At 37.6% G+C, this 17,791-nt stretch overlaps 1 protein-coding gene across 2 annotated transcripts in view; it reads left to right on the top strand.

The window, feature by feature from the left end:
• Positions 1-688: 688 nt before the first annotated feature.
• LOC124798018 (2',5'-phosphodiesterase 12-like) overlaps positions 689-17,791 on the top strand; it is a 164,143-nt gene continuing 147,040 nt past the window's right edge. The window contains exon 1 of one of the 2 annotated variants that reach the window (XM_047261219.1): positions 689-1,779. In XM_047261219.1, coding sequence (XP_047117175.1) covers positions 1,073-1,779 — 707 coding nt within the window. In that variant the 5' untranslated portion in view covers positions 689-1,072. The remainder of the gene's footprint in view (positions 1,780-17,791) is intronic. The other variant, XM_047261220.1, reaches the window with a different exon arrangement.

Below are 17,791 nucleotides of genomic sequence, written 5' to 3' on the forward strand. Positions count from 1 at the left end.
TAACTTACGGTATCGTATTCTTTACAAATATATAATCGGAGACCATTTATGTAGTATTTGACGGTCAGGGCGACTGATCTCGAATTTTTATTTAAATCTTCAGAAGGGGCTCTCCAGACGAGTTTCTTCTCCGTCTGTTATCATCTATAAACTTATGCGTGCACACTTTGGGCCAACGGCCCTGTCGCAGTGGTAACACCGATTCCCGTCGGATCACCGAAGTTAAGCGCTGTTGGGCTGGGCTAGCAGTCGGGTGGATGACCGTCCAGTCTGCCGAGCGCTGTTAGCAAACGGGGTGCACTCAAGCCCTTGCGAGGCAAACTGGGGAGTTACTTAATTGAGAAGCGCCAGCTCCGATCTCGTAAATTGAAATACAGCCAGGTGAGAGGCGTGCTGTGAGCTGAGGACGACACGGCGGCCGGCCAGTACCATTGAGCCATGGCCTATTCGGGCAGGATTTAGTGCTTCCTTCAGAGTCAGCAGACATTACTGCCCATAATTCGCATCACAACAGAACCACAACACACAGACACATGCTCCTCAGCTAACTGTCGTCTGCTAAAAAAGGGCAAGGAATCTCACCGAAGGCGGGTGGCAAAGCACCTGTACGTACGGGCTCCATTTCCATGCACAAAAGCGCATGCGCTGTTGGAAACTTACGCGCATGCGCAAAGCTGAACACAGCTAAGAAGGCATCGTGTGGACGCACCTTAATATAGATACCAAAATGTTATCTGTACTGAGATACAATTATATGTAGTTAGCATTCTCTTCATTCAGGGGGAAGTTCCGTTCATAAATAGATGAAATTATCAATAACTGCGACACGAACTGCAAAGTAACAATTTGTTCGTCGTCGTTGCCATGGTAACGCGGAACTTCAATATAGATAGAGTGACATACAGTATTGGATGTTTTTATTATGTTGTGTGAGATCGTTGAATTCTTACGAGAACACCTGTGCGTGATACTGATGAAAGTGATGCGAATGAAACATGAATATAATTTGGTAACATTTTATCTCAGATCTAAACCGAAAATCGTTTTATAAGGTAAGATACTTTAACTCGAAATGACAGACAACGAAAACCCGAATGTATTTTTCAGCCGTATTAAGGAGGACAAATACCTGCTTGTGTGTTTCCAGTTCCAGAGTGAGTCATTTAAGATAGACGATTACTGCAGTGTTGTTGCAAAATTGACTGCAACCGCTGATTATTTGTTGAATAAAATTGTCATTTGTATCACCAACAAAGTAAAGGAGTTAAAAGATGCAGGAGGCGCACTAGGAGATGTAGACGTTGAATCCATATCTGCTAAATTCTATAGTAACGATTGTCCAGTATCCGCTGATTGTTTATGCATGGACTTGCCGTTTTGGGTGGGCGACGAAATGCATTTGCGTATTGGCAGTGTTCGATATAATATCGTGTTGAATGGCCCATGCGTAGATGAAATAATCCTTCCAAGAGTCATAATAGTTGGTTTTCCGATTTCCCCATTTACTTTTAAAACTTCATATACGAATGTGGGCGATTGCGACTTTCTGTGGTACAGGAAAAAACAGGGTGACTTCGAATTAATAGGAAATGGTTATTCCTATACACCTACGACCGAAGATGTTGGTTGTATACTGAAGCTCATCTGTATTCCTGGAAACGGCGATCTGAAAGGACCAAAGGTGGAAACAGTGTCGAAGATATGTGTGAAAGAAGGTCCAAAAAAGTTTCCATTCGAAGACCGTCATATATTCACACAAACAGGAGCAGCTCCTGGAAGGTATGTATTTTGCATCTCTCGCGACAGTAAAATTAGGGGCTATCATAGCTATATCAAAAGATTGTATCCTGGCAGCTGTACAAGACAGGCCGATCTACAGTGTTGGGTACCTATCAATGGAATGGGGTAGTGTGATACTGGACCCACCCCCCTCCCCTGATATCTTGGTTATGGTAACAGACTGATATGTATCGAGCTGAAGGCCTAAATTAGGTTGAAAGGTGACCCACTCTAGTTTAATACATTCAGCTGTTGTTTAGTTCAATTATTTTTTGTGTAATGCAGTGTTGATGCATGCTATGCCCCACTTTAGTTTATAAGCAATGTTTATTTTGTCCCCTCCTCAAGTATTTCATCTTTCTTCTACACTTTTTTTGTTGTGAAAAGCGATGATAAAACTTACTACATGGATATGGATTGAAGACTAAGGTGGAACAGACAAAATTTTTGACTATGCATGGTGTTAATAAGAATTTAAAGTAGAAGAAATATTCTTGAGCTCGTGAAACAACTCAGTTTAGTTACTTTTTTTTTTACCGAATGAGGTGTCAGTGTTCAAGCCATTTGAGTAGTTTTGGGAGCATCAGAGTTCTATTTTAGCCTACCCATCAAGTTATGGGTTTTCCCATGTTTCTTGCAACCGGCTGAAAAAAAAATAGCAGCATGATTCCTTGAAAAGGGTGCACCCAATTCCCTTCCACATCTTTGTCCATTCCAAGCTTGCACCCAGTCTCAAGTGCCCCTTCTTGTCCTCACCACATTAAACCTCAATCCTCCTCCTTTCAGCTATTTGTTCACTTCTTGTCGTTTCCAGTTTTGTGTTCTTCTTCTTCCTGTTCCTTTTTTGTATTTAGGAAAAGATGTGGAGGAAGAAAGCCCTCTCTAGCAATTGTTGAAATACCTTACACACTAAAAGCTCATTGTTGCACAGACGTATTGTGGAAAGCTTTCTACATACTAAATTTTAGGTGAGAGTAAGGATGAATTGGCACTTTCTGTGGATGATAAGTTAATCTGCCACCATGATGTATGTTATGTATGTTGTTCAGTAAACTTACATTATCTATTTGGTTGGATGGTGTCTGGTCATTTTGATGTAGGTTTCCTTTAATGAGTGAAATGCTGGGATGATTCCTTCAGCAATGCCATGGCCAACCAATTGTCCTATCCTTGTAAAAACATGTTTATCTGTTCTGTGTGTGTCTACGCATTTAAGCAGCTTACTTTTCAATGTATGATAATGACAAAGCCTTTATCATTAGTCATATGATCCCTGGTTCACCTCTTTGTGAAGCTATTTTCTTCATGTAAGACTGCCTCCCCAGCCAGTTTTTTTGCACTATTTTTATATAACCATAAAATAATTTCAGCTCAAAAGCTTCTTATGTCTATAGATTCATCAGACAGTCATTCAGAAAATTCAATAATTGTTCTGGTAATTAGGACAAATTAGCAGTGTTAAGTTAGGCAGCCTAGTTCAAATTGCGCTTGTCACATGCTCCACATGTAAATGAAAATGAAAAAAAGCCCAGTAACTGTTACAGTTGGCCATACCATCTTCCATGCACTTTACAGTGGTTCACAGAGTATAGATGTAGATACTTGACTCTTACATGGTAAATTTGATCTACACCTGCAGGATACTCTGCAAATCACATTTCAGTGCCTGGCAGAGGGTTCATCAAACCACCTTCACAATTCACTATTATTTCAATCTTGTATAGCGTGTGGAAAGAACAGACACCTATATCTTTCCGTACGAGCTCTGATTTCCCTTATTTTATCATGGTGATAGTTTTTCCCTATGTAGGTCGGTGTCAACAAAATATTTTTGCATTCGGAGGAGAAAGTTGGTGATTGGAAGTTCATGAGAAGATCCCGTTGCAACGAAAAACACCTTTCTTTTAATGATGTCCAGCCCAAATTCTGTATCAGTGACACTCTCTCCCATATTTCACGAGAATACAAAACATGCTGCCCTCCTTCGAACTTTTTTGATGTACTCCATCAGTCCTGTATGCTAAGGATCCCACCCGGCACAGCATTATACTAAAAGAGAATGGACAAGCATAGTGTAGGCAGTCTCCTTAGTAGATCTGTTACATTTTCTAAGTGTCCTGTCAATAAAACGCAGTCTTTGGTTAGCATTCCCCACAAAATTTTCTGTGTGTTCCTTCCACTTTAAGTTGTTTGTAATTGTAATTCCTAGGTATTTAGTTGAATTTAAGGCATTTAGATTTGACTGATTTATCATGTAACCAGAGTTTAACGAATTACTTTTAGCACTCATGTAGATGACCTCACACTTGATCTTCAGTCCAGAGACTGGTTTGATGCAGCTCTCCATGCTACTCTATCCTGTGCAAGATTCTTCATCTCCGAGTAACTATTGCAACCTACATCCTTCTGAATCTGCCTAGTGAATTCATCTACGATTTTTACCCTCCATGCGTCCCTCCAATACAAAATTGGTTATGTCCTGATGCCTCCGAACATGTCCTACCAACCGATCCCTTCTTCTAGTCACGTTGTGCCACAAATTCCTCTTCTCTCCAATTCTATTCAGTACCTCCTCATTAGCTATGTGATCTACCCATCTAATCATCAGCATTGTCCTGTAGCACCACATTTTGAAAGCTTCTATTCTCTTCTTGTCTAAACTATTTATCATCCAAGTTTCACTTCCATACATGGCTACACTCCATACAAATACTTTACAGAAAAGACTTCCTGACACTTAAATCTACACTTGAAGTTAACAAATGGCTCTGAGCACTATGTGAGTTAACTTCTGAGGTCATCAATCCCCTAGAACTTAGAACTACTTGAACCTAACTAACCTAAGGATATCACATACATCCATACCTGAGGCAGGATTCGAACCTGCGACCGTAGCGGTCGCGCGATTCCGGACTGTAGCGCCTAGAACCGCTCGGCCATCCTGGCCGGCTCGAAGTTAACAAATTTCTCCTTTTCAGAAACACTTTCCTTGCCATTGCCAGTCTACATTTTATATCCTCTCTACTTTGACCATCGTCAGTTATTTTGCTCCCCAAATAGCAAAACTCATCTACTGCTTTAAGTGTCTCATTTCCTAATCTAATACCCTCAGCATCACCTGATTTAATTCAACTACTTTCCATTACCCTCGTTATGCTTTTGTTGATGTTCATCTTACATCCTCCTTTCAGGACAGTGTCCATTCTGTTCAACTGCTCTTCCAGGTCCTTTGCTGTCTCTGACAGAATTGCAGTGTCATCAGTAAACCTCAAAGTTTTTATTTGTTCTCCATGAATTTTAATACCTGCTCCGAATTTTTCTTTTGTTTCCTTTACTGCTTGCTTTACTATACAGATTGAATAACATCGGGGAGAGGCTACAACCCTGTCTCACTCCTTTCCCAACCACTGCTTCCCTTTCATGCCCCTCGACTCGTATACCTACCATCTGGTTTCTCAACAAATTGTACATAAATAGTCCTTTGCTCTCTATATTTTACACCTGCCACCTTCAGAATTTAAAAGAGAGCATTCCAGTCAACATTATCAAAAGCTTTCTCTAAGTCCACAAATGCTGGAAATGTATGTTTGCCTTTCCTTAATCTATCTTCTAAGGTAAGCCGTAGGGTTAATATTGCCTCATTTGTTCCAACATTTCTACGGAATCCAAATTGATCTTCCCCAAGGTTGGCTTCTACCAGTTATTCCGTTCATCTGTGAAGAATTCATGTTAGTATTTTGCTGCCGTGACTTATTAAACTGATAGTTCGGTAATTTTCACACCTGTCAACACCTGCTTTCTTTGGGATTGGAAGTACTATGTTCTTCTTGAAGTCTGAGAGTATTTCACCTGTCTCGTACATCTTGCTCACCAGATGAAAGAGTTTTGTCATGGCTGGCTCTCCCAAAGCTATCAGTAGTTCTAATTGAATGGTATCTACTCCTGGGACCATGTTTCTATGTAGGTCTTTCAGTGCTCTGTCAAATTCTTCACGCAGTATCATATCTCCCCTTTCGTCTTCATCTCCGTCCTTTTCCATTTCGATAATACTTCCCTCAAGTACATCACCCTCATATAGACCCTCTAACCCTCTATATACTCCTTCCACCAACTTGCGTGTTGAATTTTTCCTGTAAGGTGTATCTATCATACCCCTAGTAATATATGCCTCTACATCCTTACATTTGTCCTCTAGCCGTCCCTGCTTCATTTACTGCATTTTTATATTTTCTCCTTTCGTCAATTAAATTCAATATCTCTTCTGTTACCCAAGGACTTCTACTAGTCCTTGTCTTTTTACCTGCTTGATCCTCTGTTGCCTTCACTATTTCCTCTCTCAAAGCTACCCGCTTTTCTTTTACTGTAGTTCTTTCTCCTGTTCTTGTCAATCGTTCCCCAACACCCTCTCTGAAACACTCTACAACCTCTGGTTCTTTTAGTTATCCAGGTCCCATCTCCTTAAATTCCTATGTTTTCTTGCAGTTTCTCCAGTTTTAATCTACAGTTCATAACCAATAAATTGTGGCCAGAGTTTACATCTGCACCTGGAAATGTCTTACAGTTTATAACTTGGTTCCTAAATCTCTTTCTTATGATTATATAATCTATCTGAAACCTTCCAGTGTCTCCAGGTCTCTTCCATGTCTACAACCTTCTTTCATCATTCTTAAACCAAGTGTCAGCTATTAATAAGTTATACTGTGTGCAAAATTCTATCAGCCAGCTTCCTCTGTTATTCCTTACCTCCATTCCATATTCACCTACTATGTTTCCTTCTCTTCCTTTTCCTGCTATTAAATTTTCACAAGCTGCGACATGGCCCTGAATAAAACAGTGACCCGAATATAGAATAAATTTCCATTACTTTACGTCTGTGGACACAAATTTTTTGTCATCAGACTACCAGATCTGCAGCAAAATATGGGAAAACATAGCAGATTGTCTACAGCTTAAATAGACCATAATGAAAGATTATGTGACTTACCAAACGAAAGCGCTGGCATGTCGATAGACACACAAACATACACACAAAATTCAAGCTTTCGCAACCTACGGTTGCTTTGTCAGGAAAGAGGGAAGGAGAGGGAAAGACGAAGGGATGTGGGTTTTAAGGGAGACGGTAAGGAGTCATTCCAATCCCGGGAGTGGAAAGACTTACCTTAGGGGGAAAAAAAGACAGGTATACACTTTCCGCTCCCAGGATTGGAATGACTCCTTACCATTTCCCTTAAAACCCAAATCCTTTCGTCTTTCCCTCTCTGTCCCTCTTTCCTGACGAAGCAACCATTGGTTGCGAAAGCTTGAATTCTGTGTGTATGTTTGTGTTTGTTTGTGTGTCTATCGACATGCCAGCGCTTTTGTTTGGTAAGTCACATCATCTTTGTTTTTAGATATATTTTTCCCACGTGGAATGTTTCCCTCTATTTTGTGCCATTTAAGTATGAAGGGGCATACCTGTTCTACAAAAACATATCCTAATGTACTACAGCCATAGTGGCATCATCAAAAGTTATTCAGAAAACTAGCACCAGCATCCTCAAATATATATAAATAACAGCATATTCCATAGTCATAACCCACTGAAAATAGCAAAAAAAGTGCTGAAACATGTCTGGGTGAAGCAAAACTGAAAAAAGATGCCTTGCATAAGGCAGAATTCCTCATATAGAGCTGTTTGTTATATATGTCATTATTTATAACCCTTTTAGTGCCAAATACGATCTGATCGTGATCCAGATTTTCGGCGAAAAATGCCAGTAACGATCTGATCGTGATGCCTTTCTCATTCGCTAGGAAATACTAACAACTTTGCCTTCAAGCGCGGAAAAAATGAATGAGAAAGGCATTACGATCAGATCGTTACTGGCATTTTTCGCCGAAAATCTGGACCACGATCAGATCGTATTTGGCACTAAAAGGGATAATATTGGCACTTGAGCATATGTCAGTTACCATCTCTTAACTCTTCCTCATTTTAACTGTCTAACTTCTGTCGTGTTTTATTTAATCACTTTTTATTACTGTGATGCCTCTTATAGCTTAAAAACCCATTACAGACTTTACCAGTTGTATCCTCATTTATTTTAATTTGTTCAATTAATTATTGAAGAATATGTGTATGCCTACAGTAGTGACATCTGGTTCACTTGGAACACAAACATCTTGTGGCTACTGTATGGAATTTGTTTTGAACAGTAGTGCTGCTCACAAGATGACTATTGCATATGCTGTTATTTATATATACATCTTACGATGCTGATGCTAATTTTGTGTTTAATGTTTGACGATGCCACTATGGCTGCAGTACATTAGGACATGTTTTTATAGAACAGGTACGCCTCTTCATACTTAAAAGGCACAAATATACATATATGTCAACACACTTTTTTTTTTTTTTTTTAAAAAAAAGCTGTAGACAATCTGCCAGCGTATTTATGTTTTCCCATATTTTACTGCAGATTTGAAGATGGCCATTATAGGCCGAAACTGATAGTCTGATGACAAAAAATTTGTGACCACAGACATAAAGTAAAGGAAATTTATTATTGTATTTTCATCACCCTTCGCTATCTGAATAATTTCTTTTATTGCGTCATACGTTTCTTCAATCTCTTTATCAGCTAGTTGGCATATAAACTTTTACTATTGTGGTAGGTGTGGGCTTTGTGTCTATCTTGGCTACTACAATGTGTTCACTCTGCTGTTTATAGTAGCTTTCCTGTGCTCCTATTTTTTATTCATTATTAAATGAATGAATGGTAAGTTTATATGTGTGTAAAAGTCTTAGTAATGAGTTTATTCATCTCAGGGAACTACACTAGTTATTTTTTGTAGGACTTACTGCACTGTTTCAATCACTTACTATTTCTTTAACTGTTGGAAATATTTGTATAATTTGAAAAAATGCCAAATTGCACTATGCTCCAAAGGCTCATGGTAAACTGTAGGGAAGAGCATACTGCCTCTGACAGAATGCTGGTGTTAACTTCTGTTGTGCTAAAAGAGAACCATTTTTGTACTTGGGGAACTGATACTTAAAGACAATTAAATAAAAAATTCCTAACCTTGTGTTTACAACACAGTCACTCTTCTATAAACTGCCTTTTCATGTCCAGCTGCTTCAAAAGTTTCTCTGCTGCAGACGTATGTACATCACATATCACATAGCTGCAGCTAACATTTAGCAAAAAAAAAAAAAAAAAAAAAAGGGGGGGGGGGGGTGCTGCAGAAGAATCATAAATTTAGCCAATTGAGAATGGGGATAGATGTCAAAATTATGTCAGGTCTGAATAAAGTAATATGTTCATAAAATAATGGTTATTGGAAGTTTAATTGAATCTTGGAGTTTGACACAATGCATAAGATTATAATATGCCAGTGTCACAGTAAGGGTTCATGTTTAATCATCTCAAGTTGTTTACGACTGAAACATAGTAGGCCCTATATCATTCACTGACACATCTCACTTTTATGACTGGGGAAAAAGTGACCATACAAAGAAGCTTTAATTTCATTTATTGAGATTCTTCAGTTGGAATTCTGCATTGTGTGCAGGAAGGCTTGCTGTGGCCTTGACATCCCTCAGGACATCCAACTCTATCAAACAACACCAAGCCAAAAGACTGCTTGCATAAGGGCCAGAGGTGGACCAATGTAATATTGACTTCCTCAGTTTCTGAAGCTCTTTCTCCTGAATAAATCATCCAATATTTTGAAATTGTGATCATTTGTTTGTCTGTACAAAGCACATCTGCCAATTTCTGTCCCATTTGGATATTTCCTTGGTGGTGCATTGTCCCCTTTTCCTTCTTAGAGTGTAAAACAAACTGGACACAAAATATGCCTATGCTCAACGTTTACTTGTTATTCTGTGCTGAATATTACCCTGCAGATATAGTTAATAGGTCATATTGGCATGATGTTGATGAAATACTGTACCATGGAGGAGTTTTGGGACATAGTGATACACTGACTGCCCCAAAGGCGTGCAGCTGCTGGCACATTCCAAACTGATACCTGTCCCCCATGTTACACTGACGTGTGGAAAAACTCCTGCAATAACACATTGACATAGCGTTCTGTAAATCAGCTATGTGTACTATCGCCAACAGATAGCAGAACAACTGCGTGTAGGGACACTACAAATAGCAGGCTTGGTGACCCACCAAGCAGCAAAAGGTTCAACACCTCTGGACTGCCCACAGAATCAGGCAGGTAGTCCGAGCCATTACCAGTGGCTGTGCTAAGTATGTTGCCTCTGCTTTGTGATCACAATGTATGCACTAGCTGATAGTTACTGCAATGCTGTGTCAAGCAGCATACATTTCCTTCAGGCATGACTATCTACTCTACACTGGATATGAAAACAGCAGGCTGTGCTACTGGAAAAAGATGTGCACCTATATCTGCTGCGGCTGGATGTAGCAATGAAGAGTTTCCCCATAACACAGTTGTAATGGCCCATTACAACTGATGATGGTGAGTTGGTTAGTTAGTTAGTTAGTTAGTTACATGTTCCATAGATCATTTGAGTGATTATTTTATCAGAATGATGTGGAATGGGTTGGTTTACAGGATATATATAAATAATTAATGTTAACCTTAATGAACTCATTATTATTTTTAGCTCATTCAATTGCTTATTTTCAATTGCTTGTTATTATTGGCATAATCTTTATCACTAGAGGTGGGGGTGTTACCTTCATAGTTTCGGATGTTATCGAGTTTAGCATATGTTAAAATTCAGGAGTAAGTAAGAAACACGTATTGGTTTGTTTCCTCCAAAAAATTCCTGCCCCAAGATCCAGACCCTCCAAAGATGACATTGCAAACATCATTTTGAAGATGTGAATTAAAAAAAATTAAAATGCTGTGTGTCTGTAATAGTTCTACATATTTTGTTAGAATTTTTTTATTTGAAATATAATTGCTTTATGATTACAATGATATCCTCCGTTTGGACTTATCTGTCAAAGTTCTTTTACTGTCGCCTTTTGAATTTTTTTTTATAAATTAGATAAATTTTTTTTTTCCAAAAATACCAATCTCGAAAAGTTAGATTCTTATTCTGTTGATTAGTACCATGTAGTACTATATTCTCTGTAAAGGAGAGCTTCCACTTTTAAGATTGTATTTTAAAAAATCGTTTTCTTACCTTTCAAGGGTAATGTATGTCTTCACTGAAGTTGTTTCTTACTAATTCTTTGTTACAATGTTTAATTCTATTGTCTTTGTGCAGTTATTTCTTATCACTTTCTTTGTTGCAGTTATTTCTTTTCACTTTCATTGTTGCAGATATTTCTTACACTTTGTTGTAGTTTCTTGTCAGTTTCTTTCTTGTGGTTCTTCATTACAGGTTTCTGTATTGTAGTTGTTCAGTGCTAATTTGTTTTCTGAAGAGGCTTCTAAGAAATCTGAAACAATCAAGTGAGTTCTGTTTTTCCGTGAGGAATTTGCCAGTTGACACCAGTGTGTTTTGTGAAAAGGACTGTTTGAAATGTCTTCTGACTGGGGCCACAAGAGAGAGAAGTGTACTGACTATTTGCATATCCATGAAAGAGTGATATATAAGACAAACAAAAAACAGACTTTGTTCTGGTTGGGAATAAGTGTTCTCATTTGAAGACTCTGTTTCAAAGTGAAGATGTTTCCAGTGACGACTTCTTGTGTTCTAAATGTTTTGACAGAGTAACAACAATCATAGTATCTGAACAAGGTGAAGCCTCCCATGGTGCGGATGGTGCAAATTTTGCATCAATAGAGGGAGAATTAAATACCCTGAATCAGTCAACTACAGAGGGAGGTGTTAGTCCTGTTAAGAAACCATGGTCAGTAAAGTTGAGTCATAAGCTCTATCCATCAAGCAAGCGCAGAGAAATTACTATTTATTTTATTTATTTATTTTATTTATCCATCCATTGACAATAAATATTTTATGGATGTTGTCAAGGGTACATGTAAGCCATTTCAAAGAAATGGGACACAAGCAGTATATCGTAAAAAAGTACAAAACAAAATAATACAATGAAGTTAATAATAATACAGGAAATTAATATAGCCTATATACATCCCCGATTGTTATTTTAAATGCATAGTCTGTTTTTCATAAGGCTTTAGTTTTGTCCTCCCTAAACGGCAAGTCCTTATATACACAACACTGCTTAAGTATATATTTACATCACGCAACAGCTGTTCTTTAAGTATATAAATGTAATGAATGATTAGGTACAGATAGAGTATTTTCCATTTTGCCTTTATAAATATCATCAGAAAAATTTATTGACCTACATAGTCATTTACAGAATAAAAACATTGTTCTACCAGAAATTTTTTAAATTCAGTTTTAAATTTGTTATCGTCTTCTAACTGCTTGATGTTGGTTGGCAGTGCGTTGTACAGTTTTGCACCGATATGGCTCACATGCCTTTGTGTATTCGTTCTTTTTGTTCGCTGAGTATGGAGTGCTGCGCTTTACGGGTATTGTAGTTATGAAAGTCGGCATTTGTCTGAAAATCTGCAATGTGGGTCCTGACATACAATACGCATTTGTATATGTATAATGATGGTATAGTAAGTATTCCAAGATTTTTGAATATGGGTTTGCAGTGTGTCTGTGGATGACTGTGAGTTATTATTCGGATGGCCCTCTTCTGCAACAAAAAAAATTGTTTTAGGCACCCTGTTGTGGCACCCCAAAATATTATTCCGTATGTGGCAAGAGATTGAAAATAGCCGAAATATACCATTCTGGCACCCTCCGAGGTACAAACATTTGCAATAATTCTGAGGGCAAAACAGGGTGAATTAAGTTTCTGTGCAAGTTTTATTACGTGGTCGTTAAAATTTAAGTTTTCATCCACATGAATCCCCAGCAATTTTGTGGATGTCACTCTGTCTAAGGCTTTTTCACCCCATACCAGATGGAGATTTACATTTTGACATATTCAATGTCAACCTGTTTGCATTGAACCAAGAGTAGATGTAATTTAGTACTTTATCAGAAGTTGTTGGTAGCAATTGCTTTGGTGCACTTATTATCACACTAGTATCATCTGCAAATATTACTGCGTTGGCTGCATCATCTGAGGTTTGAAAATCATTTATATAGACAAGAAACAATATGGGCCCTAGGATGCTGCCTTGTGGTACTCCTATTTCTACATTTTTTGCCTCTGATACTGAATTAATTTTGTGGTTGGAGTAAGTTGATGTCAGTCCTACAACCTGTGTTCTGTTTTTTAGGTATGATTCAAACCATTTTTTTCCTATCCCATGTATACCCAACGCTTCCAATTTTTCTAAGAGAATGTCCTGATTCACAGTGTCAAAAGCTTTGAAGAGGTCTAAATTTACTCCTACTACACTGTAATCTTTTTCTAGATTTTTGATTATTTGTTCAGTGTAGCACATTACTGCTGTTTCGGTATTTTTACGTGCTTGGAAGCCATGCTGATTTCTGTTTAGTAAATTATGGTCATTTAGATATTTGTTGATTCGGTGCTTCATCAGTTTTTCTAATATTTTTGAAAATGCTGGGAGGAGAGATATTGGGCGACAGTTCTTTACCTTATACTTGTCACCATTTTTAAATAATGGCTTCACTTTTGAAATTTTCAGCCTTTCTGGAAAAGCTCCTTCACTGAATGATAACTTGGCTATGTGTGCAAAGGGCTTTGCGATTTGTGGTGCTGTCCTTGTTATGATTGACACAGGCACCTCATCTATGCCAGCCGACATTTTGGGTTTCAAGCTTTGTATCACTTTCAACATTTCACCCTCATTTGTTAGCTCTACCCTCATCCTACAAGCTGTTTTTGGATATTCAGGTTTTTCTTCGTTTGTAAATTTTAAGCTTAATGAAGTTGTTGCATGTATGAAATAATTGTTAATATAATTTGGCAAATCTTGTTTATTAATATTGACATTTTTCAAATTTTTGAGGCTAATGTCCTGGTTTTCACAACTCTTCCCCATTTCAGTCTTCACAATACCCCATATGGCTTCTGATTTGTTTTCAGACTGTCTTATGAAACTATCATTACTCATGAATTTTGCTTTAGCAATTACTTTTCTATATACCCTCTTGTAATTCCTGACATATTCTATGAATTGTGGGTCTGTGGATGTTTTCATTTTAGAAATTAGTCTCTTTAGAGTTCCACAGGAAGTTTTGATGCCAGCTGTGATCCAAGAACTTGGCTTTGTATTGCCATGTGACCTGATTTTTGACAGCTTTTTTGGAAAACGCATTTCAAAATATCCCATGAAAATGGAAGAAAATGTGTTATATGCATCATTTGTATTTGTTAGGGATAGTACTTCTGCCCAAGCCTCATTAGTTAGCATATTTATGAATTCTACACAGTTTTCTGTAGAAAAATTTCTTTTATACACGAAGTGTGTTTTTTTTTTCTCTTTGAGTGGCCTTGAAGGAATTTTGAGCACAAGAGCATTGTGGTCTGATAATCCCAAATCAGTATTTGTTACTTCAACTTATGTGCGTCCTACATTTGAAAATATATTATCAATAAGACTGACTGTATTATTTGTTATTCTTGTGGGTGTGTGTATGTGTGGAAGCAGGTTGAAACTACATAACAGATTTAGGAACTGGTCTTTTAGCCTACTTTCACTCATAATATTAATATTGAAGTCACCACACACAACTACAGTGGCTCTATCGGTGAACAGAGTGTTAAGCAATATTTCTAATTGGTTAAAGAATATGTCTGCATCACCAGTAGGTGGTCTGTATATTGCTGTGACTATGACTTTTCCCTGTATTTCATTCAACTGCACAGCTGCTGCTTCAAAATGATTTTCCATGCTCAATGATTCAACTTCACACCTTCTTTTATAGCTGATACTTGGTTTGGTAAATATACATACACCTCCATTTTTGGTATTTTTTCTACAATATTGGCTTGCCAACTTAAACGGATGAATATTAATGCTACTTAGTTCAAAACTTCTGGACCAATGCTCCACAATGCACATGCAGTCAATATTTGCACTGTTCATAGCTACCTCAAGTTCTAATGATTTATTTCTAAGACACTGAATGTTTAAGCTTAGAATCTGCGGGTGATGAGGATGAGAACTGGTTACATTTGTATTTACATTTTGTGGTGTCATACTCCATTCCTTGCCATGGCGAGGTACCAAAAATCCTCCAGAAGGACAGGTTTTGTGCACCTTGTAGGTTGTTCACTGGGATATGGTGAGTCGCCTGCTGCTGCTGGTGTAGCTCCCAGTGTCATTGATGCTGTCATTTCTGTTGTTGTTCATGATGATGATGATGATGATGTAGCTGTTTCTGATACTTCAGGTGTTGGCTCTGTTGTTATTGATATGCTTCCTTGTGAATTGCTAGCACTTGGGGTGTTTTCTTGCGATGTCAGAACATCACACTTGTCTTGTAGTGGTGATGCTTCATTTTCAGATTCACCAAGTAGTTTGTGGGTCTTGTCCTTGAGGGGAATTACGTTTGAAGTGTCACAACTTACTTTCGTTTTGGCGTTTACTATTTCTATTATCCCGAGACCTGTTGATCCAACACCCTGACTGCTGTAAAGGTAACTGCATCTGCTAAGCTTTCTAATACCATTTATAATGATCTCAGAAGGCTACAAACTGTCTACATTTGCGCCATTCCACTTCTGTCAAAAAAGTAATGTACTCAAGAGTAGTCGGACAGTTGGGTAGTGGGAACAATTTACTTAGCATATCACGTCTTGATTCCAGAAGGGTTGCTTGACTGTGAATGCTATTTTTACAGTCACTCACAAAATAGTACAAGCTTTAAATAATAGTATATCACCTGTTGGTATTTTGTGTGATCTTTCCAAGCCATTTAATTGCGTAGATCTCAATGCTCTCTAAGAAAAACTCAAACTGTATGGAACTGATAGTATTACACCCAGCTGGTTTCAATCATACTTAACAAATAGAACATGAAGAGTTTTGCTGAATGTCTCAGACAGTGTCGGAAAGGTAGAAGCTGGCCGTTGTGGCCGAGCGGTTCTAGGTGCTTCAATCTGGAAACGTGCAACCGCTACAGTCGCAGGTTTGAATTCTGCCTAGGGCATGGATGTGTGTGATGTCCTTAGTTAAGTTACATTTAAGTAGTTCTAAGTTCTAGGGCACTGATGACCTCAGATGTTAAGTCCCAAAGAGCTCAGAGCCATTTGAAAGGTAGAAAATTTTAGTGACTTTGGGGGGGGGATCACAAAGGGTTCAATTTTGGGTCCACTCGTATTATTTATACATGAGAATGACCTTCCACTTGAAAATTGGTACTTTTTGCAGATTACAATAAATTTCATAGAGAGAAAGCAACAAAAGAGTTGGTAAATGCCATTTTCCAAAGAATTATTAAATGGTTTACTGAAGGTTTTCTGAAAATGGACTCTACTTAAATTCTGAAAACACACTACATTCAGTTCTACACAACAAAAACATTCATACCAAAAACTGATCTAGCACATGAGCAGAAATCAGTAAATAAGGTAGAATTCTCCAAACTTTTGGGTGTACATAACTGATGAAAACTTGAACTGGAAGAAGCAGCTTACTGAGCTTCTCAAACAATTAAATTCAGTTACTTTTGCTCTCTGTTCAGTCACTAATCTTCGAAACAAATGTATCAACCTCCTGACATATTTTGCATATTTCCAATATTGTCACACAGAATAATTGTCGGGATGCATCATTACTCAGAAAGAAAGTATTGATTGCACAAAAGTGAGCAGTAGGATAAATATGTGGTATTCACTCACAGACATCATGCAGGTACCTCTTCAAGCAGCTAGGCATTTTAACAGTGCCACCTCAATACAAATACATTCACTAATGAAATTCATCGTAACTAATCCATCACAATTTGAGAAGAACATGATGTACATACTTACAATGACCTTTATTATCCATTAGTAAGGCTATCAGTGGCTCAAAAAGGGTTCAATATGCAGCAACAAAAATTTTTAATCAGTAGCCCAACAACATAAAATATCTGACATATTTAAGACCTGCTTTGCTACCCCTAATATAAAATCATTTCTCCTGGACAACTTCTTCTGTTCCATTAATGAATTTCTACTGGTAGCCAGTAATAGTAATACTGACAGTAATAATAACAATAGACATAGTCTATATCAATTCAGGCAGGCTAGGAAAAAATCTTACCTTCATAGTCTCGGATGTTATTGAATTTAGCATATGTTAAAAAGAAGGACTAAGTAAGGAACATGTATTTTTTTTTTGTTTTCCCTAAAAAAATTCTGCTCCAAGATACAGCCCTCCAAAGATGACATGACACTGCGCATACCATTTTGAAGATGCGAATTTTGGAAAAAATTTTAAAATGCCATATCTCTGGAACAATACTAGATTTTTTTTATTATTATTATTTGAAAGATAATTGCTTTATGGTTACAAAGAAATCCTCCATTTGGACTAATCTGTCAAAGTTATTATACTATAGCATTCTGAACTTTTTAAATTATGGAATTTTTTTTCAAAAATGCCGATTCATAAAATTTTGATTTTTTTCTGTTGATTATACCATATAGTTCTACAGCCCCTGCAAAGGAGAGCTTCCACTTTTAGGCTGAACAGCTTTAATAAACAATTGAAATTTTTGCCATACATAAAACCTGTTTTGTTACCACATTATCACATAACAGCCTCATAAAAATCAAAACCTGGCCTTATTTAACATATTTAGTTTTGAAAGATGAGTAAGAGACTCATTTTTCAAGCATTTTAAATGGTTCCAAAATGCATGTGAAAGGTCCAAAGACTTGAAGGTTTCAATTCGTACAACTTCTGTGCACTCTGTTTTGTACTGAAATTAGCCAGTCAATGAACTAAAAATGTGTTCCACAGCTTCAGTATCTTCCTTTGATATAGAGTGATGCCTTCTTGTTGAACTGGAGCACTTACAATCTTCAAAACATTGTGAACAGGAAGTGAGCACTGATTGCGTTACTGCTGTCCTGGAAACCTGCAGCTG

The sequence above is a fragment of the Schistocerca piceifrons genome, chromosome 5, assembly GCF_021461385.2.
Source record: "Schistocerca piceifrons isolate TAMUIC-IGC-003096 chromosome 5, iqSchPice1.1, whole genome shotgun sequence".
NCBI classification, from domain to species: domain Eukaryota; kingdom Metazoa; phylum Arthropoda; class Insecta; order Orthoptera; family Acrididae; genus Schistocerca; species Schistocerca piceifrons.